Source organism: Leptidea sinapis, chromosome 21, assembly GCF_905404315.1.
Source record: "Leptidea sinapis chromosome 21, ilLepSina1.1, whole genome shotgun sequence".
NCBI lineage: Eukaryota > Metazoa > Arthropoda > Insecta > Lepidoptera > Pieridae > Leptidea > Leptidea sinapis.
The window spans coordinates 3,419,515-3,444,110 of NC_066285.1; the positions used below are offsets into that span (position 1 = coordinate 3,419,515).

The 24,596-nt window shown below is 34.4% G+C and overlaps 2 protein-coding genes across 6 annotated transcripts; one reads left to right on the top strand and one right to left on the bottom strand.

Annotated features, from left to right (window-relative positions):
• Nucleotides 1-3,080: 3,080 nt before the first annotated feature.
• LOC126970513 (putative hydroxypyruvate isomerase) lies at nucleotides 3,081-16,944 on the top strand. Of its 5 annotated transcripts, XM_050816468.1 has the most exons (5): nucleotides 3,089-3,489; nucleotides 3,634-3,918; nucleotides 4,114-4,244; nucleotides 15,932-16,091; nucleotides 16,706-16,944. In XM_050816468.1, the coding sequence occupies exons 1-4, from the start codon at nucleotides 3,300-3,302 to the stop codon at nucleotides 15,938-15,940; spliced, it is 615 nt and encodes a 204-aa protein (XP_050672425.1). In that variant the 5' UTR covers nucleotides 3,089-3,299; the 3' UTR covers nucleotides 15,941-16,091; nucleotides 16,706-16,944. The 5 variants fall into 4 exon arrangements, with proteins under 5 accessions (XP_050672423.1, XP_050672425.1, XP_050672422.1 ...); XM_050816466.1 differs by lacking the exons at nucleotides 15,932-16,091; nucleotides 16,706-16,944 and adding an exon at nucleotides 15,250-15,910 and having other exon boundaries at nucleotides 3,081-3,489; XM_050816465.1 differs by lacking the exon at nucleotides 15,932-16,091 and having other exon boundaries at nucleotides 3,106-3,489.
• On the bottom strand, nucleotides 16,935-21,633 carry LOC126970532 (aurora kinase B-like). The gene is made up of 6 exons (XM_050816499.1): nucleotides 21,331-21,633; nucleotides 21,060-21,251; nucleotides 20,580-20,736; nucleotides 19,924-20,060; nucleotides 18,135-18,366; nucleotides 16,935-17,270 (listed from the first exon to the last, which is right to left on the bottom strand). The coding sequence occupies exons 1-6, from the start codon at nucleotides 21,402-21,404 to the stop codon at nucleotides 17,184-17,186; spliced, it is 879 nt and encodes a 292-aa protein (XP_050672456.1). The 5' UTR covers nucleotides 21,405-21,633; the 3' UTR covers nucleotides 16,935-17,183.
• Nucleotides 21,634-24,596: the final 2,963 nt, after the last annotated feature.

Below are 24,596 nucleotides of genomic sequence, written 5' to 3' on the forward strand. Positions count from 1 at the left end.
GCAAGTAGCCCTAACTTTTGAAATAGTGTGAAAAATAATACTAGAGGCTACAGTTGATTTAGATTGTATTCTTGATATGATAAATACCGACGTAGACTTTAGCGTGTAATTTTTATTTTATCGTGTTTTAATTTTAAGCATCGAAAATTGTACCTATTTCGTATCGAACAGTTATCGTTATTAACTAAAAATTATAAAGAATTGACGTTTAGATTTTACTGACCAAAAACACCCTTATTTTATACTAATGCGTTACGTTGAATAAAGATATACAAAGTTAAAAAAAATGTTTTTTTTTCACAACCCTCAATTATTATAATCCCATTTCATCCGACAAAATCTCGAATGTTACTTTTTAGTGTGACAACAGCAATAAATATGCATCAACAATGTGGATCATTAATATTAAATGCCTCATTTCTTTATTTCTGTTTAATCGATAGATAATTATTTGACTTTCGCCGAGTCAACAACGTTGTTTTCTTAGTTCTACGATTTTGTGATGCTTAACTTGTAAAATACATTTAAAATAAACACAAAAAGTGATTAAAAAAATGTAAATTAATAAGTAAAAATACAAGAGTTATAGAGTACATAGTAAAGAAAATAAGGGAATTAGGTATGCGAGCATTTTATTAGCTATTACTTATAAAAAAATATGATAACATTAAATAAAAAAAAAAGAAATAAAGAAACATGAAACAGACTTCCCAGTGAAAGGATCATCCAGCCACCATAAGCAGCGCCCGTTCACGAGCATGACGCATGGACCAGCCATCGCGGCCCTTAACTATATTTTAGGATGTTCATACACATATTATGCAATAAGTACTCACGAAATGCCTCTTCTTACAATTTGACCATTTTGTTTAAATTTACATAATATACCTCAAAAACGTACTAGAGAAGATGTTTTTTTTTATAACAATAAGGGACGATACGGACAGGACGTTGATGTCAATTGATACGCCCTGCCCATTACAATGCAGTGTCAACAAAACGGGAACCTTGAGGTACATTTTGTGGTTTGATCCCTATCAAAGGCAAGGTGCAGAAATTCCAGAGGAGTACCTACTGAAACTTAGGATTCGGTGCAAGTGTGGTTCTAAGGTTTGCGGATATTTAGCGATCAATTATTGATGAAAAAGGATACTCTCTGTGGTATTTCTCATTGATATGCCATGCATTGGATATGAACTAACAAATCGTGTGGCAAGTACATAAAAATAATTGTGGCGAGAGATCACTTGACTTTTCGACGATCCGTGGCTGTGGATTTACTGGAAAGCTATAATAACCCCTATAATACTCACAAAAATAGCCGCAGTCCAAATTAATTGCATAAACAATCTCGTTACGACTATGGTCATTACTGGTATATTACTAGCATATCAAGCAATAATAATACATAGTTGTATGTTGATACGAAGTATCATATGGTGCTTTTTCCAAAAAATGGAAATTGTACGAATGCAACCCCTACGCCTTCGGGGTACCTTCGTACACGGTGTGGAGCACATTCGTACATAGTGGTGAGCCTCCGTACAACGTAATAAAAAAGCCATTTCTTTTAAGCAAAGGCTTTATTTTGATCAAAATAAACACAGAATTGGCCTTAATGGCAGTATTAATTAACAATATTGTTTTTCTACACTTTAGTGGTTACAAAAATTAAACAATTGAACACTTGTCATAAAATTAAAATAATATAACAATTTTTATAAAGTTTTCTTATTTCCTTAAATAATCAAACAAAATTACTTACTATTTATAAATCAAAACAGAAAATGGCACTAGATAATGGATCTTTTATTGCACATTGTACACACACAGGGTATAGGTAATTAAAGTTTGTATTCAGAGTGGCTTTATTATCATACCACCCGTCCAATATAATGTAGAACCGTTTTTTTCTTTTCAAATTTGACCGGTAAAAAGCATTATTTTATGTTTTCCCTCGTAACAGGATTTTCATCGTAAATATCCAAGCTCTTCAGACATCTATTGTGAGGAAAAACAACAACTTTCTTTTTAACCTCTAAGAGTCTCGTCCTCACTGTCAGTCTCTACAGTTTTCTTGTGCCTCTTTCCTTTAGTTTTGATATTTGTCTCTGCCAGCAAGTGTATATCTGGCTCTTTGTTTCCTTATACGCTCGTGCTTCTTCAGCTCTTCTGATTTTTCCGTTTCTTCCAATCTGTTCTTTTCAGGTGTATCAATATATATATATACTTGATTTTCCTGGTAATGTTCCTTTCTTTTCATGCATTTCTGTCTAATTTAGGGTCACATAATTGCTGGCGTATCTAATCCTATAGCTGATGAAATTAAGGCAAATGGTTCTGACAGCAAAGAGGGTGATACAGCTGCTGTGTTGATTAGGATCCATTTCTTCAGGTATAGCTTCTATTCGCGGTTTGATTCTTTGCAATCACATTATCTGACCTCAATGGGGAGCATTCGTACAGTATGAATCCACCCCATTCATAACTGAACGAAGGTGCCCCAACCCAAATATTTGACAAACCGGCCAAGTTAGCCCAAAATGAATACTGACCTAATAAACTAAGGCAACAATTCATGAGCCATAAGACATTACTTCACAATTTGAGCAAAAAAATTAACATTAAACAGGTACAAAGGTACATCGAAAAATTACTTACGAAGCGTGAAAACACGTTACGCCTCGTTCCAACGAAGCTCGCAGTCGTACTGCCACCCCCCTCTTGCGGTTTGTCTTTATAGTAATACATATAATACAAACGCATCAGTGTGTTGAATAGTAATAATATGACCACTGTACGAATTCTCCATCTGTACCAATCCTACCTGCTCTCCCCTAGTGAGCACCAGTTCATTTTACTACTGTTCCTTCAAAAGAACAACACATCCCCCTTTTTCCTGGGGAGTAGAATTTTTTTTAGACCATAATAATAACTTTAAATAAAACGAAATAAAATTGCTCATTTTCCATCTCAGTTTTTCTATGTTGTGATCCCGTTCATGCACGGTTGTCGGTTATATTATTAATAATTATTTGCTTGTCACATCCATCTAAATACTTCATCCAAGATTTTGATAGTAGCTGTGGTTGGAACTTAAGTTGGAGGTTGCCCTTGAATGATAAAATAAGTTTGTTTTGAAATCACGGTAGCTGTTTGGTTAGATAACAGGATAACAAACACACAATATGCGATAACGTAGTAGCATATTCATTTCACTATTTACATAACAGTTATTTAAACTTCATACACAGTAGGTATGTGATTAAAATTTTATTGCAATTTAAGAATTGAATAAAATGAAGTTTTGTGCGAATTTATCTTTTATGTTCACTGAAGGGGCAACTGTACTAGAAAGGTACGCTTTAGCAAAGGATGCAGGTTTTAAGGCCGTTGAGACTGGCTTTCCCTTAGGTTTTAGTATAGATCAGGTAAAAAAAGCTAAGGAAAATGCGGGTGTTGAACAAGTTCTCATTAATTTGAAAACAGGTATGTAATTTTATTAACATTCTATTATTAAAATTTTCTACCAGTTCTTATAAGCATACCTATTGGTGATGCATATGTACTTAACGATATATATAATTTTTTTTATGCTACAGAATATTATAAGTATCAAATGGTTATTACTAGGTGATCTAGCAAAGGGAGAGTTGGGCGTAACAGCTGTGCCAGGAAAAGAAAATGAATTCAAAGAAAATTTAAAAACTACAATTGATTATGCAAAAGCACTTGGTGTAAGAAAAGTGCATATCATGTCTGGCAAGGTGGACCATGTTACTCCTGAGAATTGGGAGGTTTTTGAGAAAAATCTGAATTATGCAGCTAATGAACTGAAGAAATATGAACTGTTGGGTGTCATTGAACCAATAAACCAACATACTGTACCCAAATACTTTTTAAGTGATTATGGAAAAGGTATAAAATAATTTCTTTTACAATATTATATTATCCTGAGTGGCACTGCATTGTAATGGGCAGGGTGTATCAATTACCATCAGCTGAATATCTTACTCATCTCTTCCCTTATAAAAAAATATATTATGTCACCTTAGTAACTAACTTTAAATTAGAAAATGACTGAAGTGCATAAATCATGATAAAAATTTCCAGCTGTTGAAATAATCAAGCGAATTGGATGTGAGAATTTAAAGTTACAATTAGATATATTTCACCTGCAACATATTATTGGAGATCTGTCATACAATATTAAGGAACTAATGCCATATGTTGGACATGTTCAGGTATGTTGTACATTTATTCTTTGGAGAAATAAGCATTACAACAATAATATTAGTGCCTAATAAGCCACTGTTCCCATAATAAGCTGGGTATTATTATATTACCATGAATATTATGTGTACCTAAAGCCCAGACATGAAACAGGAAGAATTTTGTATGTTAACCTGTTCACATCTCACTTGCACAGCCTCCATGCTCGGGGATTGTAAACCTTTTACAAGAACATGTAAAGTTTATTCTTGTTTGCATGTGTTTTTTGGTTGGCCTTGAGTATCAACAAAAAAAATCCTTGGTTGCTTGACAAAATTAATTATTTTCACATAACAAATAAATGACATTCCATCTTAAGATGTGTTTGTTTCTCAGACTCAGTTTTCAGAAACAGGGGGCCTACCATGAACTCTTATTGCAATTCAATTGACAACCTAAAATGATCTGTTTTGCTATTTCATACCACAACATGATTAGAGCTATCTAATTTAGGTTGACATCAAATCAACTGATTAAAACTGATTTAGTTCGTTCATTCATACCATGAGGTAATATTTCGACCTAAACTGGATAGCTTATGTGTCAAAGTGAGCGATTCGAAAAAAGGTGCTACTTAAAACATACAGAAAAGGAAAATTTTATTGATTAAAGATGAGATGAGAATACTTTATTGGTCTTTTTTGTAAAACAAAATACTGATAATAAATACCAAAATGAAAATACTAAAGACGAGGCAGTAAGGGCCCGGGCTATAGCCTGTTCGCAAAAACGTATTAAAAAAATGTACTCTGTGGTCCTATCAAATCAAACATGAATGGAGGTGCGTTCATAACTCGTTATTTTACGAAAACACATAAGCAAACATTTAATTTGTAATTCAAAGTACAATATTTATTTATATTACTATTATTTAATAAGTACAAAAAAGGGCGTAATGGTTTATAATTTGAAGCTATAAAGCGCAATTTTAAAATGTATTTTTAGTATTTTCTACGCAAAAAAACCGCTAAAATCATATCATTTTAGGTTTCGAAACGCAACGCATATGGTTCGAGTAAGAGAGACAAACTTATGCAACGACTGTAGATCATCATCTCTTTCTCTCACTGCGGACCACAGACAAAGTTATTTCGTTCATTCTTCATAAGCTTAACAATAAGGGTTCCATTTTTACAATTTTACTAACGACGGCTCCCAAAAAGTTTTAAGTTTACAATTATTATTTCTTGTATATTATATTATTTATGAATGTATTTTTGTTGAGGGTTTATTACAATAAGATAATGGGAGAAACAAAAAATGATCCATTGCTTGGAAAGGGCAGTGTTACTGAAAAAACTCCTACGCAAGCACATAGCACTTACTGTCTATGTCCGCTACCTACCCTAAAACTTGTTTTTGTAGTTTGATAGTTCAGCTATACGCACTTGTTTATTAAAAATATTAAATTTCGTATTACATTCACTGTAGCAACGCCTTTTTTCCATCATTTCCCAAAATATACTACCTCGATCATCCCGCAGCGGACAGGGTAGTTGCGGTATATTCGGAGTATTATCGTATCGTTCCAAATGTGTCGTTGTCGATTTTGCGAGTAGACCTCCTGGTACGTTACATACATTCCAAGATTAAGTACTAATAAAATATCAAATAGCCTGCTATTACTAATCTCATTCTATACCACCTTTATTATAAGACTTTGAAAGCCAGAACTTATTATAATCATCATAATATTATTTAAGAAAGACGCTCACTAACTAACAAGAAAACTCAAGTTCCGCAATCAAGTGGTTACGAACGCTATGTATTCTGCCTACGATTTCACTTCTGGTTGATTAACCTATGACACATACTATTTGTCCTTGTCGCGCTGCAGTTGACATCATAATCTCTATCTTGCTCGAACCACCACGTTAATAATTCGAGATTTATTTGTAAATAAGAAATAAAATCGTGATAAAATACAAATACGACGTTCTTTTATATACTTTGGTACGGTATGAAATACCTTCACTCTTATATATCTTTCAAACATAGTGTTTACATTTTCTTAACACACAGGTTGGCATTTTAGATTATTATTATTGTCAAGCCACGAAAACGTTCCGCTTAGCTCGCTGCTATTAGCCGACTAAATGAAATTACGACAATTGTCTGAATTTGTCTGCAACATTTTGCGCGCGCTAGTCGATATCAACCTCTTTATTGTATATAATATCATTGATAGTCTTAATTTATATAAATTACGTGACACATTGTTTGTCCGCAATGGACTCCTAAACGAATGAACGGATTTTCATGGAGTGCACTTAAGTCAACTTGAGAGATAGGATAGTTTTTATTTTTAATTCCAATATTTGTTTTGTATGGACATATTTTCTATGAGAGAATTTATTGACGCACGGTTTGACAGTTCTGCTGTGATACAATTTCATTGTAGGTTCTGGTAGAATCGGTTGAATAGCTACCACGCGCGAGTCGAGTTCGGAAATTCAGTGATCATTTTCTTAAGGGCTTTGTGTAACGTAGCCTATTGTTAATTTGATTTCAGGGGTTTCCTTTTCTCTTTTTGGTGGTGGACTTTTTTATGTTTGATAAGATTAGTTATTAACAATTAACATAGACATCCGTCTTACATTTTACTAACAACTTAATAATGGATATTTCTCCCCCGGAACCTCCGGATCCTTCGGATATTCCCCCACTCGCCGGATCAAAACGGCGCTTACACACAGATAACTCAGCAGACAACGCTGCAAAAAAAACTATTACTGACACGGATCTGGCTTCTGCCTCCATTCAGAATGTATATTGTGACCCAAGTTTAGTTATTGGTTGTAAACAATATACGGATCTTGACAAAGGACCATTTATGATCCATGTTTCTCGTATCGAGGAAGACCCTTCCTCAGGCCAAACTATAAAACCCATTAAATTCGGTCAGCTACTGCATAGGCATAAAATTGTAAATATTTGCCCTGACGGCATCAAAAAAATCGGTAGACATAAAATATCCGTAACATTCAAATAATCTGGTGATGCTAACAAATTTTTAGATAGCCATGTATTATCTGCCAACAAATATACAGCAACAATCCCAAACTTTAACATAACCAAGATGGGTATAGTCCGCCGGGTTCCTGTGCACTTATCCATGAATGAGTTTGTAGAGTCAGTCAGTCTTCCCACTGGTTGTGGTAAGATTTTAAAAGCTCGCAGATTCAACAGAAAGGTCATTGAGGAAGGTAAAGTTACTTGGTTACCTACTCAAACAATTGTAATAACATTCCATGGTTAAGTGCTTCCCGAAAAAATATTCCTCTTCCATAATTCTCTTCCTGTTGAAACCTACCTCTTCCCTACAATCCAATGCCTAAACTGCTGCCGATTTGGCCACATCAAAACTGTATGCAGATCCAACCCAAGATGTTTCAAATGTACTCAAGCTCATGCTGGCAGCTCATGTGACATATCTGAAAAAGATGCTATTTGTATTAATTGTTCAGGACAACACTTTGCCACAAACAAGGAATGCCCTGAACAGGGCAGACGAAAAACAATTAAAATCATTATGTCCCAAGAGAACATTTCCTATGAGGAGGCTTCAAATCGTTGCCCAAAGGTGATGAGGCCATACTCAGAAATTCTCCGTAACCCCTCTGTATCCCATAACTACTCCACAAGTCACATGAGCCAGACACCAAATCCTTCTCCCACAGTCAGCTATAAGAAAACTGTATTTTCATCCCTACGTTCCAAACCCCTATTAAGTAAACCTTATGATCGAGCTGCTCACCAAGCTATCATTGCTGATGTACCTTCAGCCTTCCCGAATGGCTCTGCCCTAAACCACCTTGTAACTTCTTCTTCATCATCACAGGATGATAAGCTCTTGGAGGTCCTCTTGTCAATCTTACTCTCTTTGATAACTAAGAACAATATTAGCCTACCGTCCAACGTTGCCCATCAACTATCACAAATCTTATCCAAAATTAATGGCCCCAGTGTCTCTTCTTCAATGGAACACCAGAAGCTTTCATCCTAAGAAACCCAGCCTTATACACCTAATTAATAAGTATCTTCCTTCTGCCATCGCTATCTCTGAGACATGGCTGGTTATCATAGAGGTCTTACTCATAGAAGAAGAAATTAGTGACTTTTGGTTACTATGACTACAAAGCAGTTATTACGTTGTCATGCTTATAAAAAGTTGTAATTAATTTATAAAATTGTTTTCTTATATTAAATAATGGTGAATGCACTGATTTGCTCATAGTCTACTGCTGATACTCTGCTCTATCTCATATAACAGGTGATGGGCCCAGAAACGGGAATAAAAGAGAAAAATGAGTAATCACGTGCACATAGAACAATTGAAAAGAGAAAACTACGATACATGGAGGATCCATGCAAAAGCCGTACTATTAAAACTTGGCCTTTGGAGCTATGTTTCAAATAAAATTAAGAGACCAACGCGAGAAGGTGATGCATTGAATGACTATATGGAAAAAGATGAGTTAGCATTAGCCGAGCTATTTCTCATAATATCACCGGGCGAATTAAAACAAGTTAAAAATTGTCAAACAAGTAAAGATGTCTGGGATACGCTAGAAAGCATCTATTATAGCAAAGGTCCTGCAAGAAAAGCAAGCCTATTAAAAGAGTTGATATTGAAGAAAAAGAAAGATGGTGATAATATTGTCAATCACTTGAATAAATTTATGGATATCGTCGATAAACTAGCAGATATGGACATACCAATTAATAAAGATCTTCTTAGTATTATGATGCTTTACAGCTTACCTCAATCTTTTGAAAATTTTAGAATTGCAATAGAATCCAGGGATGATCTACCAGATCCAGACAACTTGAAAATAAAGATAATTGAAGAAGCTGAGGCAAGAAAAAATATAGCTAGTACAAGTGAACAAAACTCTGAACAAGAGGCGCTGTATAGTAGACAACGTGGCAAAAATAAAAACTTTATTGTTAAATGTTTTAAATGCAAAAAGAAAGGACACAAAGCTCATGAATGCTGGTCAAAAGTGGACCGAGTTAATAAAAAAAATGCAAGTCTATGTTGCTTAGAAGAAACATGCCTAAATACGTCTGATAATAAAGAAAAAATTAAGAAATGGTGTCTTGACAACGGATGGTCACTAATGAGTCATGAATTGAAAAGATTCATTAATATGGACAAAGCTGGTAACAAAACGTTAAGGTTAGCATCAGAGAACTGTCTTGCACAAATCGAAGGACGAGGTCCAGCAAAACTTTACACCTATAAAATACCAAATCTGAAACTAACTGAAGCCTTGTACGTACCATCGCTGACTACAAATCTAATGTCAGTTGGAAAAATAACAGACGAAGGTGGAACAGTTTTATTTAAACAAAATAATGCTATCGTGATGCGAAACAATAAAATTCTGTTAAAAGCAGAGAGACATTCAGACGGTTTGTACTACGTTAAAGAAAACATAGAGGAGAAAGCTAATTACTGCGAAGCAAGCAAAATCCAGCAATGGCATAGAAAGTTAGCACACCTAAATGAAGGACAAATGAGAATAGCACTTGATAAGAAAATTATGGAAGGCTTAGAATTCAATAAAAGTGACACAGTTAAAGACTGTGAAGTCTGTGCTAAAGGCAAAGCAACAAAACTACCGTTTAATGCATCTAAAAATGAGCAACGTACAAATGAAAGATTAGAAATTGTGCATACTGATGTATGTGGTTCCATGAGGCAGCCATCGAAAGGGGGTTCCAAATACTTCATCACATTTACAGATGATTATTCAAGATATACAAGAGTATATACAATGAAAACTAAGGATGAAACTCTATCAAAATTTAAGGAATTCAAAAATGAGGCTGAAAGATTTACCAAAAAGAACATAGTATGCTTACAAAGTGACAATGGGACAGAATATATTAACAATAATTTTGACAAATATTTGAAGGAGAATGGCATCAAAAAGAGACTTTCCGCACCATACACGCCAGAACAGAATGGTTTAACAGAAAGAAAAAATAGGACATTGCTTGATAAAGCTAGATGTATGTTGATAGACGCCAATATGAAAGAAGTTTTTTGGGCTGAAGCTATTAATACAGCTAACTACTTGGCAAACCGTAGTCCTTGCACAAGTATTGATAACGCGACTCCATTTGAAAAATGGGTAAAGAGAGTTCCGTCAGTAAGACGTATAGTAAGTAGTAGTAAGGCGTTTGTACATAAAAATGGAAAGAAAATGGAAAATTTGAAGCCAGAGCGACACCTGGAATTTTTGCAGGATATTCGGAAAATCACAAGGCATACCGGATTTTCAACCCAAAAACAGACCAGGTAATGATTAGCAGAGATGTCACAATACTGGAAAAAATGTTTTATGAAAACGAGATCAAAGGAGAACAAAAACAAGATGTAGTTAATAAAAAGGAAATAGAAATTATATTTTCTCTTGAAAAAGAAAATGTAGAAGATAATAAAGATTTGAAAGAACATGAAATTGATAAAACTGACCAGGAATTGAACAATGATGAAATATTTGTTGACGCAAATACAGAAACAGATGAAATAGATCCGACTAGTTCTACTGATAAAAGACAGAGAAAACCACCAGCATGGCATCAAGATTATGAGATGGATGCTGAACAATCATTCCTCTGTGAAATAGACGAGAACATGGATGAATGGGAAGATGCAATAACAAGCGAGATTGAATCTTATCTTATTTTTAAGATTACAATTACAATACAATTTTCATAGTATTATTTTTAATACTATGAAAATTGTACACAGGAACGAAAGCAAAAATTTGATTGATAGTAAAATGATTTTAAAATATAAATATAATGCAATGGGAGAAATAGATAGACGAAAAGCACGACTTGTGGCGCGTGGGTTTAATCAGAAAGAAGGAATTGATTACACTGAAACATTTGCACCTGTTGCAAAAATGAGTACTCTTAGAATACTTATTGCACATGCAATTGAAAATAAATTTAAGTTATCCCAACTAGACGTGTGTACTGCATTTTTAAACGGCGATTTAGATGAACAAATTTATATGAAGAAGCCGAAAAATCTGGATAAATATTTTAAATACATAATTACACATGGAAAAGACATAGAGTTGATTAAAAAAGCAAAAGAAATGCTTTTAGATATAAAAATAATGGGATATGTCAACTAAACAAAGCCATATATGGTTTGAAACAAGCAGGAAGACAATGGTTCTTAAAGTTACATGAGAAATTGTTGGAAATCGGATTTAAGAATTCTTCAGCGGATCCTTGCTTGTATATATTAGAAAAAGGAGGAGAAAAGCTGTTTGCAAACATTTATGTGGATGACTTAATACTAGCATATAAATCAGAAATGTTGTTACGAGAAGTCAAAACAAAACTGCAAAAAGTTTTTGAGTTACGAGATATGGGTTCGCTCCATCATTGCCTGGGCATACAATTCTCCCATGTAGGGGGAGAAATAACATTGTCACAGGAGAATTATATTGAAAATTTAATAAATAAGTTCAACATGGCTGAATGTAAGCCAGTGTCAACGCCCATGGAGACTGGTCTGAAACTGGAGAAGGGTAATGGACTCACAGAGATGGAGAATATACCATACCAAATGTTAATTGGATCTCTAATGTACCTCGCTGTAGCCACAAGACCAGAGATAATGTTTGCTGTTAGTTATTTGAGCCAATATAATACATGTTTTGATAATACACATTGGCATGCTGCAAAAAGGGTGATTCGTTATTTAAAAGGAACGAAGAATGTAACCATCAGATATAAACAATCAGGAATGGCACTAACAGGCATGGCTGACGCTGACTGGGCGGCATGTACCGTTGACCGTCGTTCATATACCGGTTATATTTTTAAGTATGGTGGTGGCCTTATCAGTTATGCATCAAAGAAACAAAGAACAGTGGCTTTGTCAACAGCAGAAGCCGAATATATGGCGATGACAGAAGCAACGAAGGAAGCTTTACACTTGAAATATCTGTTGGAAGATATTGGAGTTTTTCAACAAACTGTTACGATCTATAATGATAATTTGGCTGCACAGATGTTAGTAAACAATCAAATGACTGGTAAGAGATCGAAACATATCAGCATAAAGGAACATTTTATACGGGATTGTGTCCAGAAGAAATTAGTGACCATCCGTTACAAGGACACAGAGCATATGGAGGCAGACCTTTTTACAAAGGCAATACCACAGCCAAGATTGTTAAAGCTTCTAAAGATGATAGGCGTCACTCAGACCTGAAGCTCATCGTGAGGGGGAGTATCATAGAGGTCTTACTCATAGAAGAAGAAATTAGTGACTTTTGGTTACTATGACTACAAAGCAGTTATTACGTTGTCATGCTTATAAAAAGTTGTAATTAATTTATAAAATTGTTTTCTTATATTAAATAATGGTGAATGCACTGATTTGCTCATAGTCTACTGCTGATACTCTGCTCTATCTCATATAACACTGGTCCCTGGAGCTCACTTCAGGGTCCCCGGCTATATGTGCCTTAGGGATGATAGAGCAGAAAGTGTTGGTGCGGTCTGCGCCTTATTTATAAGACGCACCCTTCCCTTTTCCCCAATTATCCTTCCTAATCCGAATCCTGGTATAAATATTGTTGCAGCAAAGGTAATGAACATCTCCTTGGTATCAATATATGTGCCTCATCCTCAGTCAACTATGATTGCAGATATTCTCCTTTTGCTATCTTCTATTCCCCCTCCTATTATTATAATGAGAGACTTTAATGCTCATCATCCTTCATGGGGTTCAAGTCACACTGACTATTTTGCCCTTTCTCTGTTGGATTGATGAGATCAATCTCTGCATTATTAATGATGGCTCTCCAACCCGCAGGGTTTCACCTTCTCAGAATCCCAAAAGTGCGGTTGATCTCGCCTTATGTTCTCCGTGTCTGGCTCCTCTCCTTTCTTGGAACATCTTACATAACTCCCATGGTAGTGACCATTTTCCTATCATCATCTCTATCCCTGACAAAGTAATTCCACCCCAAAAATTTTCCCCATCTCTTAAATATAGATTACTTGATGCAAATTGGCTTAAATATTCTTCGTGTCTAGATAAAAAAATTGCTGAGTTTCCAGTCACTAATCATTTTAATGCAGTAGATATGATTACTTGTGCTGACAACAACTTCCCTTTAAAAAAACCTGGTTTAAATAAGATTTCAAGTCCTTGGTGGGAGTGCACTGCTGCAGGTAAAGAAAGGAAATTAGCGGAAAAAAATTACATTAGAAACATGTCTATGTCGAACTTTATTTATAATAAAAAAGTGGCGGCCAAGGCTGCCCATTTATTTAGAAAAATGAAGGTTGGATTAATTTTTGCCAGAATTTAAAACCTAGCACTCCATCCTCAAATGTCTGGGAACAAGTTATGGTTTCAGAAAGGGCAAGAGCTCCCTAGATAGCCTGGGTATCCTTACAACTGACATTAGAATAGCACTCCTCAGAAAAGAACATCTCTTGGGAGTTTTCCTTGACATAGAATCTGCATATGATAACGTTTCACTTCCTCTACTCAGGAGTAAACTCAACCAGCTGAGTATCCCCGTGAAGTTATCTCGTTTCATATGTAACATGTTGATGGAGAGAACCATCACTATTAAAGGTCCATCCTCTTACCTCCCTCCTAAGTCAGTTTGGAAAGGTTTAACTCAAGGCTCAGTCCTTAGTCCCCTTCTATATAATCTGTATACCCACGACATCAATACTACCGTAACACCTTTCTGTCAGATATTGCAATATGCAGATGACATTGTCCTGTATTCTTCTGTCAAGTCTATACAAGATTCATCTAATCATTTAAATAATGCCCTTGATTATCTTGCTGAATACTTAATGCAATATGGACTATCTCTATCAACATCTAAAAGCAAAGTAGTTTTATTCACAAATAACAGAATTCTTCATCCTATTAAAATTAAAATCTACTATTAATATAATGTTGAACTACCAGTTGTTCATAATGTTAAGTTTCTAGGTATTTGGTTAGATCACAAATTATCAGGTATCAAGCATTTTGATTGTGTCACAGAAATGTGAGAAAAATATTAATATTCTTCGCTCATTGTCTGGTGGGGAGCTCACCCCTTAACTCAATAACTATTATACAATGCCATAATTCGCACACATTTAGATTATGGCACAATTTTTTTAATCCCAGGAAACAAAGCAGGTCTGAATTAATTGGACAGAATTCAGGCTAAATGTTTACGCATAGTATTGGGAGCTATGAAATCCAGTCCTATTAATGCAATGCAAGTAGAATGTGTGGATCCTCCCCTCTCACTACGTAGACAATTCCTTGCCAATAAATTTTTCTTTTAACTAGCTGGCTGCCGAGCTCATCCCTTACTCCAAAAATTAGAACAATTATCTGTTTTATACAATGATAATAATATTGTACCTGAAGACAAAAGACCTTGCGTGATAAATAGTTACCTTTTATTTTCTCAGCTCTCTAACCCTCTCTTTCAATATTCTAAATTGCCTTTATTTTCTGTGCCTTTCAATGCTCTTACTTTCCAACCCTCAGTAATTTTAGACTTAGGTGTTGATAAGTTTTCTATAGAAGCAAATAATTTTTTTCTCATATAATGGACTGAGATTTTCGACATTGGTATAAAATCTACACGGATGCTTCAAAAACAGACATGAGTCCGGTTGGGGCTGCAGTATGGATTCCCTCAACAAGAATTATACTGAGTTACAGCTGCCCACCTACCACTTCTGTGTTTACAGGGGAATCAATCGCCATACTTGAAGCTATTCTATTTGTTAAGTCTCACAACATGAACAATTCTATTATCCTTTCAGACTCTAAAAGTTGCCTCCAATCAATTCTCTCAATTCCGTTTAAGTCAAAAAGTCAGTTTCCCATTATTCTCAAAATAAGAGAAACTTTGAAAGAGTGCTATGAACTCAAAATTAACATAGTTTTAGCTTGGATTCCAGGTCACATGGGCATCTCTGGTAATGAAAATGCAGATTTATGGAGAACTCCAACCAGAAATTCCTCAAAAACCTTGGTTGCGGGGGTGGCCAACCAACGGGCAAAAACCTTAACCAATACGAGGTCGCTCCAAGAAGTCTATGAACACCCCAGGAATGTTCTGAACTTCTGGAAGGAGCTGGGCTGGTTGGAGTAACCGGCCATTACTGCACGCAAAATGGACACATGCTAGTGGTTTAATTGCGGAAACAGGAGCCCCTATACCATACCATACCTTGGTTCTCAAAATGTAGGATACATAGTAAAACAATAATCTCGACTATATGCCGCTTACGTTTAAACCACGCCTGCACTCCAGTTTTTCTGGCTAAACTTAGAATAAGAGATCATTCCCTATGTGATTGTGGCCTTGATGATGGAAGCATGGATCATTTGTTCTTCAGTTGTCCCTTAATGCAATCTTCTCTGTACAATTATATACCTGCTGAAGTCATCCGTCCAACCTCCATTAAATGTCTCCTCTCCCTAGTTTACACTCCTTTTGTAAATATTTTGTGTAAATATATTAAAATAAATAAGATTAAGTTGTAAATATCATTAGGTACTTATATTAATTAATAATTTAAGTAATTCTATCTGTGTAAGTCCTTTATAGTGTAATAGCATGTTTATTATTTGTTTCAGATATTATAAGAAAATAAAACTTTATGTAATCTTAACACGGATCATTACCGTTAAACTTGGAGACACATACTCATAGCTTGGTAGTCTACTTTAACGTGATACTGGCAAATCTGCGGTGTGTCTTCCACAGAAGCCACAGTAGGAAGAATAGAATAGAATTGTAGGTTCTATACATAATAATATAGAACAGTATTTTATTTATTATGCACAGAACAATGTCTGTCGAGTCAGCTAGTAGTGTATAAATAAACACGTACTAATGTTTTTTCACTTCTAAGTTTTAATAATTATGAAAGTGTGTCTTGTGTTAAAATGTGTTGAGCAAGTGATTATTTAACTGTATAATATGTATATCATAATTATATTTAAATAGCAATATACAGGCATACTCTAGTGGTTAATATCCTTGACCTAGCTAAGGGCCTGGGTTTCAAGACCTGGTAGATGCAAACACTTACAAGATGAATATGATTTTTTTTTGCGGATGAATTCTATTATGTTTCAGTATGTATATAATTTAAACAATATAGTCTATTCTAGATACTTTTATTTTTAAACTTGCCATAATATAATGTCTGCAGCTTTCACATAAATATGATAAATTAGCTAAGTCTTTATTTATGTTCTTTTAGATAGCCCAGGTTAAGTATGTATATAATTTTAACAATATAGTCTATTCTAGATACTTTTATTTTTAAACTTGCCATTATATAATGTCTGCAGCTTTCACATAAATATGATAAATTAGCTAAGTCTCTATTTATGTTCTTTTAGATAGCCCAGGTTCCAAGCCGAAATGAGCCAGATGTTCTTGGTGAAATAAATTATGAATACATCTTGAAGCATTTAGAAAGCTCTGGTTACAAAGACTGGGTTGCATTGGAGTACAAACCTGCAGGGAACACCAAGGAAGGATTGAAATGGATTACAAAATATGGATATACTTTGTAATTCTTTTGATGTGTTTGTGAATTTTGGAGGGGTATAGAGGAAAATAAAACTGTTATGTTAAATTACAATTTTATTACCTATATTTTACAAAGTAAGATTGAGAGTATACTAGTTACTGTCACTATTCTTTCAGCAGTATTTATATACTTAGCAATTATGTGTTCTTGATTGTTATTAAACAGAATAAGCCATTTATAACATATAAATGATAAAATACATAGCATAAAATTATTTATGTAATTTAATTTAAAGAAATAACTAGTAAGTCATAAGTATGTATGTCTACTAAAGAGTCATATTTTTAGTCCTTTTTGTAGAATTTTTGTACCCAATAATGTTTCTTTACACCATCTAATGACAATCTATACTTGCCTGTGGTTTGCAGGAGCTGCAAAGAAAATGCCTATTTTAACACAAAATAATTATTAACATTGGTTTAGGTTTACAGTTTTAGGGTTTTTCAGCTATGAAGTTTTTTCTAGCTTTATTTATGACTCCCAGTTTCTTTGAAACGGACAATTTGGCTTTCATCATCAATTGATGATCTATGAGACCAAGTATTCCGATACAAAGTGAGCATTAAGGGGAGTGCTCTCAAAGAGTGGATACTGTCATCTGCATAATTTGCATGTTGGACACATCCAACATATCATTGATATGTAGAAGAAACTGTCTCTGTCCTTTTGTTGAAGGAAGTACCCAATATATCTTGGTTGGGGGAGGGATGGCTGGTTCTTGACACTAACCGATGTGAAACATGGTGACACTATACTGCAATTTTAAGCCGGTTTTTTGTGTGAGTGAGTCTGTCGTCATAGGAGAGATTGTGTGAGTGAGTCTGTCGTAATAGGAGAGATTGTGTGAGCGAGTCTGTCGTCATAGGAGAGAGACTGCTACATTGAAAAGGTTTTAGTGGCCTTAAAAGTGTTGTTAGCAACACTTTTAAGAATGGGACTCCCATTACTCTTTTTACGGCCTGGGCGACGTGGTTTTCTATTTTCATAATAGATTTCAATCTATTTCCAAAAACAATAAAGTGTATTTGATACCAAATCAAGCGAGCATCTGTGCTCGGTGCAGAATGTTTATTCTGAAATGGATTGAAATTCTTGGCTTCAGCATCTTTCCTAGACCTAATTGGTCTAAGAAGATGAAACACAAATTATGGGAAAGGAAATTGATTTTAAAAAAGGTTTCAACATGCTTGATGTCCTCTCAGTACATCTAAAATAAAAATAATATTTAAACTTACATGAGAAATGAGATCTCTAGCACCCTCTGACACAAAGGACGGGTAACTAAGGTCTAACGCCAATATCCTTTCTTTTGTTCTGTCTTGCGCTTCACTCTCAAACGGTGGTTGCCCCACCAAGAACTCGTACAACAAGATACCTAAACACCACTGGTCCACTGTTACATCATATACTTCCCTTTTTATCATTTCTGGTGGTAGATAGTCCAGAGTACCACACATTGTTTTTCTCCTACAATAAAATGAATGTTATAACAAATTAACCATTTATTCCTGTAATTATTTATTGGAATGTGTTTTACTATTAATATAATAGATATATGAAAACAGCAAACAGAGAATAACTCTCAGCATCAGAGATCATCTAAGAGAACAATCACTTAATATTTGGATGATCATTTAAGTCATTACCTATATAGTTATCACTCTGCCAAAAAACATGCTCCAGTTAAAATCATTCTATGTTACAAAAACTATCAGTTTCTTATTTTTACCTGACTGCCAGAAGGAGGGTTATATGTTTCAAGATAATATATACATATAGATAGTATAAATGTATGTATGTATAATTGTTTGGCACACTTGGCAGCTAAAGGGCTTCATGGATTTTAGCTTCAGGGGTGTCGTTAGAATTATATTTCCTATGGTTCTCTAGTCACACATTAAAATAATAAAAACACAATGGCAGATTTTCATTGCCAATTTCAATGTTAGGCATGCTCGCCTGAACCATTGATGGATTTTAGCTTGAGAGGTGTTTAGATTCCTATTTCCTGTGACAGTGACACTAGGTATATCAAAATAAATAAATAAAAAACAAAATGGTGGATTTTTGGCGCCAATTTCAATGCTTGGCACTTACGTATGATGGGTGACATGATTGATTTTAACTTCAAGGGATAGGGTTTTGGAGACTTTCTATACTTATAATGGTACAGGTTATATTAATCATAGGAGCTTTAAAATGCCCACATCAAATTAAACTGGAATCACCGAGATAGGATGTTTATTCTTTAGTTAATTTCACATTCATGAATGCCTACTATAAGGTCAGGGAAAGTCTTTTTGCATATGTAGAGCATATGCAACACAATTTACTAATAAAATTTGTTACTTTATGGACCAAAAGCAGTGTGAGTAAGAGTAGCACAAAGTTTGTTTAAGTGTTTTCCATCTGGTAATTTTGGTGTTAAAGATGCACTTTGGCCACCCTGTCACTGCTAAAATGGAGGCCATTTTTGAAAAAATAAAACAAGATTAATGACACAGCTGAATGACTGGGAAAACTATTTTGAACCATTTGAAAAGAGCTTGGTAAACACAATGTTTGATATTTTAGTGCCATACAAGCTCACTGAATCTAATGAGTGATGTACTCTTTTTACCAAAAGGCACTTTGGCTGGGAGGTGTTAAAGCATCCACCACATAGCCCTGACATTTCAACTTCAGATTTTCACCTGTTTGTCCCTTCAGAATTCCTTACTGAGTGTATGATTTACATCAAATGCAAAATGGAGCCAACTAAGTGGTCTAATTGTGGTAACAGAAAGGGGGCTCCTTTACCATGCCATGATTAACATCAAGAGCTACCAAAACTACTTGCAGCCTTTTTTTTATATGGATCATGAAACTAACTTCAGGATAGCAATGGTCCTCAAATAAAAAGGCACAAAACTGTAAATAAACTTAAAAAAAAATGTCTTGAGTTTTCATATCATTTTATATGAAGAATTTTTTTTCTCCAACTTATAATTAATCATAAAAAAATTGATTTAATGTTGGTTTTACTTTTCCGAAGGTGCATGCACTGACCACCCAAAGTCAGCTAATTTTAAATCTCCATTCAATGCTAATAATATATTCTCTGGTTTTATATCCCTGTGTATAACATGATGTTTGTGACAATATTCAACTGCATCTGCCACCTACAAATAAGAACTAATTATTTTCATGAATTTATATATATATAGAATTATGTAATTGCCATAACAATGCTTAAATATATTTATGTGCAAACAGTAAAGTTTATTGTCTCAGTAAATATATTATTAAATATTAAATCATATTTTTTTTTATAACACACATAATATAAACTACAATTTTCATTTATATTATACCAGGAAAACCTATTTTATATGGTACTGCCAAAGTTTGAGTAACCTTAGCATAAGTCCACTCAATAATGCAATAAAGTTTTAAGATGTGCAAGGGTTTAAAATGTGGTCAAGTCTTGCATGGACACCAATTCAACCTCCATTCACCATACACAAGATAGAACAGATCACCAAAAATTGGAATCCTTAGGAAAATGAATAATGCCCAAGTCAAACATAATATAATGTTTATTAGGCTTTTGAGCCTACCAGTAATCACTGCAGAAACAATGGCAATTGGCAAGATCTGTAGAGAAATGAGACACAAAGCTTAAACCAAAAAAAACAGACCTGGTAAATATACTTTGCTGCTACACTTTCAGTCAAACGATGGTTTGGAGCACTAGTTATTTGTTTGTACAGTTCACCACCAGCTGCAAATTCCAGCACAAGGAAAATTCGTTTCTCATCATGAAACCATGTTAGCAATCGTAGAATATGAGGATGCCTGAATTAATAATAACATGTATCAATTCTTGGGAATTTAACACAACAAAATGCATTTTTGTACAGAATATTAAATGTGCAGAGACACAATGAAAGTAATTATTATAAGAATGAAATAAATACAAGTGTAGCTATTATTTACTGTTCAGTAATGAAACCACTGAATGCTCATTGATTATAACAGGTCAGCTTAGATAATTTATGTATAGATAGAGTCTCTGATAGACAACCCATAAAAATAGGTCAGGAATATGAGTTTAGTGTGTTACTTGATTTTTATTCTATAATATTAAATATAGTTAGGTATTATACCACTGCACTTACTTCAGATGAGATTGAATTTCAATTTCTCTTAAAACTTGTCTTTCACATCTAGACTGTTGTATTTGAGATTTGAAAAGTGCTTTTATCGCTACAAGAATACCAGTCTTCTTTTCCCTTGCAACGTGAACACGACCGAACTTTCCTTGTCCTAGTGGTACACCAAGCTCGAAGTCTCGTGGTGACCATTTATATCTACAATTGAAATAGTTAATACAATTACAGTAACGTAAAAAAAAGTTATGTCTTGTAAATGTTTTTGATAATAACTTACGGTTTTGCATAAGCTTCGTGATTTAATATTTTGGTTTCGATTTCTTTTACTTCGTCCTCTAGTGCTGAATACATAATATGAAATATGAACACAATCGCTAGGTACAGAATTATAAACAAGTTTTTATGTAGAAGCCTAATTAACTATAGACACGTAATCTATACAAATTACACACGAATGGTCAGAGGAAATATTATCATTTAATCTAACGAGCCAATGCTACGGTTTTTTTTAAATATTCTCAGGTTTTAAGATTAGACTTTTTGAGCAAGTTTTGAAAATGCAGACTATTATCAATAGTTACTGTACGTTACATTAAATTTTTAAATTTATCAGACAGTTATCTTTTTAATTTTATTAAGTTATTGACTCGGATACAAGTTCTTCTAGTCATGGATTATTGCTTCATCTTCGTTGGGCAGCCTACTAACAACAATATAATTATATGATAATATTGTTTGTCTTGATATCCTTTAAATATATTCTAATTCTGTTTCAATATTATCATATCCTTATCGAAATCATAGGTGTATAATATATCACGGAATACAAAAGTCTGTCAAATTAACACGGGACCTGGCTTGAATAACAGCTGTAGGAAGTACGGTCAGCAAGAAAAACCAAAGCGATTTAGGTTAAAAATAGAATTTAACCTCGCACAAAATTTCCAACCCAATTTTTGGAATGAAATTCCTTACGAAAGGTTTGGAGGAGATGGGGATTTTGCTGCGTGATCAAACTGAAAAAATGTGACACTAGAAACGTAATATAAAGGGAGTGCTACAGTCGTTTTTGAAATATTTTTATACAACATTTTATTGAATGTTGCTGGAAACAATTATTTTTTTAATTTTTCTTTGAAGTTGTAGCTGTACCTACAACAAATAACATCAATCAATATAAATGGTTAATCCAACCTTTACCGTAATACCTTTTGTTCAGGCGTCTAAAAACGTGCACGGCGGTACGTCAAAACGCGTCAATATTTTTCTAACATTACCGACAATGTTGTGGTTGGATCTGTCACATTGATTTTATAGACACGTAATGGTGGCCGCTCGCCTCTACAAGACAGTCGTCGACTCTTTTCCTTACCCCTCACTTCCTGCTTGGACGCCCGCTGATTGCGTTACCTTCACCGAGCTTAGAAGATTGCAAGGCCTCTTAATTGAAGAGATACCATCGGATAAAACAAATCCAGCAGATTTTTGACGTAGATGGCAGAAAGAATATTTGTCCAAACTCCAACAAAGATCAAAATGGAGGACTAATGACTCTTCCCTGAATGTTGGTGATCTAGTATTGCTAAAGGAGGACAACCTGCCACCACTTTGCTGGCGTATGGGCCGCATCATCAAACTCTATCCTGGCCCTGATGGCGTAAGCCGTGTAGCTGACGTTCAAACTACCCATGGATGTTACCGGAGGCCCTTACTAGCCGCGGAGGAACTCATCGAGAGTTAAAATTCAGAGACATTTAACGGCCGGGAAGATGTTCAGGCGTCTAAAAACGTGCACGGCGGTACTTCAAAACGCGTCAATATTTTTCTAACATTACCCACAATGTTGTGGTTGGATCTGTCACATTGATATTATAGACACGTAATGGTGGTTGCTCGCATCATTCTTTTTAAGAAACTTCTATTGTAATTAACGAGTACTTACATTAAACCGTTTTCTACAATTTATTCGATAATATTATTTTAAATAAGTACTCCAGTGTACGAGTAACGTACACCTTTATAGAATTATAATAGATCGCAGAAATATAAATGGTGCATATTAATAGTGTATACAGACAGATTCGTTCTTAAAAGAACATATTTAATATACCGTAGCTGTACATCAAGTCATAGAATCATGTAGATCACCAGTACTCAGCTCATCGAACTACAAGTCACGTTCTCTCGAAGACTGCAGTAATTCTCATGTGATCAGTCGTATGCTCCGCGTTACACAACCTCACAGAGTGGCCGCGCTCCTGCTACTAAAAGAGCATAGATGCTAATTCCTATCCATTCAACTTTAGTGAATGAATTATGAAGCACGCCATTGAGGCTACACAAGCAACGGCTGGCCAGCTAACTTGACATGTTTTACTGCGATAGCACTAGTTTTAGAACGAGATAGAAGATATTGTATTGCTCTCAATTCTAATTGAATGAAACATTTAACTATTAGTCAAAATGTATGCTTTGGTATTGGTGTGTTATTTCTAAATTTGTAAAAATAATTCTTATAATAACAATTGGTTTTTAGTTTTAAAAAGCTTCTTGAGCATTATCTGGATTATACGCATAGTTTAGTGAAGCTCCGTGCAATTTATAATTTAAAATAGTTAAAATCGAATATCAGAAGTAAAATTTGAATACACATATAAAATAACAATTTATTAAATGTGTTTAATAAGTTTTTTTAAAGAAATAGTTAAAATTTTCGTTACATTTACAAAATCGCTGTGTTCGCTTTAAAAAACATTGACCTATAATAGTTCGATCCAGCAGTCTGTTCGTGTTTTATAAATTGAAAATAGTGTTAATTAAATACCTATCTAAGTAAATATATAAGAAGATAAGTACTAAAAAAGTGTTATATACTATTTATTAATTACAAATCAAAAGTGCTTATTGTGAGTTGTAGGTAGTTAAAAAACTTTGCCCTTGATTCGACCTAGTAAGACGTGTTGTTCGTTCTGCTCGAATACTAAACCCATTTAGCGACTTGACGTCACTAGCCTCGTGGCACACTGCGTTAGTTTTATATCAACACTGCATCGAACCGAGTTCGAATCCCATCCACATAGATAAAATATTTTTAATTTAAATTAATTGCAAAATAAATATAAAATAAAAGCAAAATTATTTCACTTGAGTATTTCGAATGTGCCGACACATAAATATACTGACGTTCTTCTAGTGTTTCGTGTTCGTGTTCTTTAGCACACAGTGTCCTGATTTTAACTATTTTATTTCCATGTGGCACAACAATTTCCGAAAGATATTTAGTTACTTTTAGTTGTTTGGCATTATATATAATTATAACCTCCACGCATACGTATGGATCGAAAAATAGTATTGCGCGACGGCAATCATGGATTTGAAAAAAGATCCCAAATTCGTTCTCTGCACCCTCGAGAACCTCAGATACCCATATTGTTGAAATCATATTTTTTGCGCGGCGGCTACCTTCGATTTCAAAAATGATCCCATAATTCGTTCTTTGCACCCTCGAGAACCTCGGGTACAATAGCCATATAGTTGAAATCA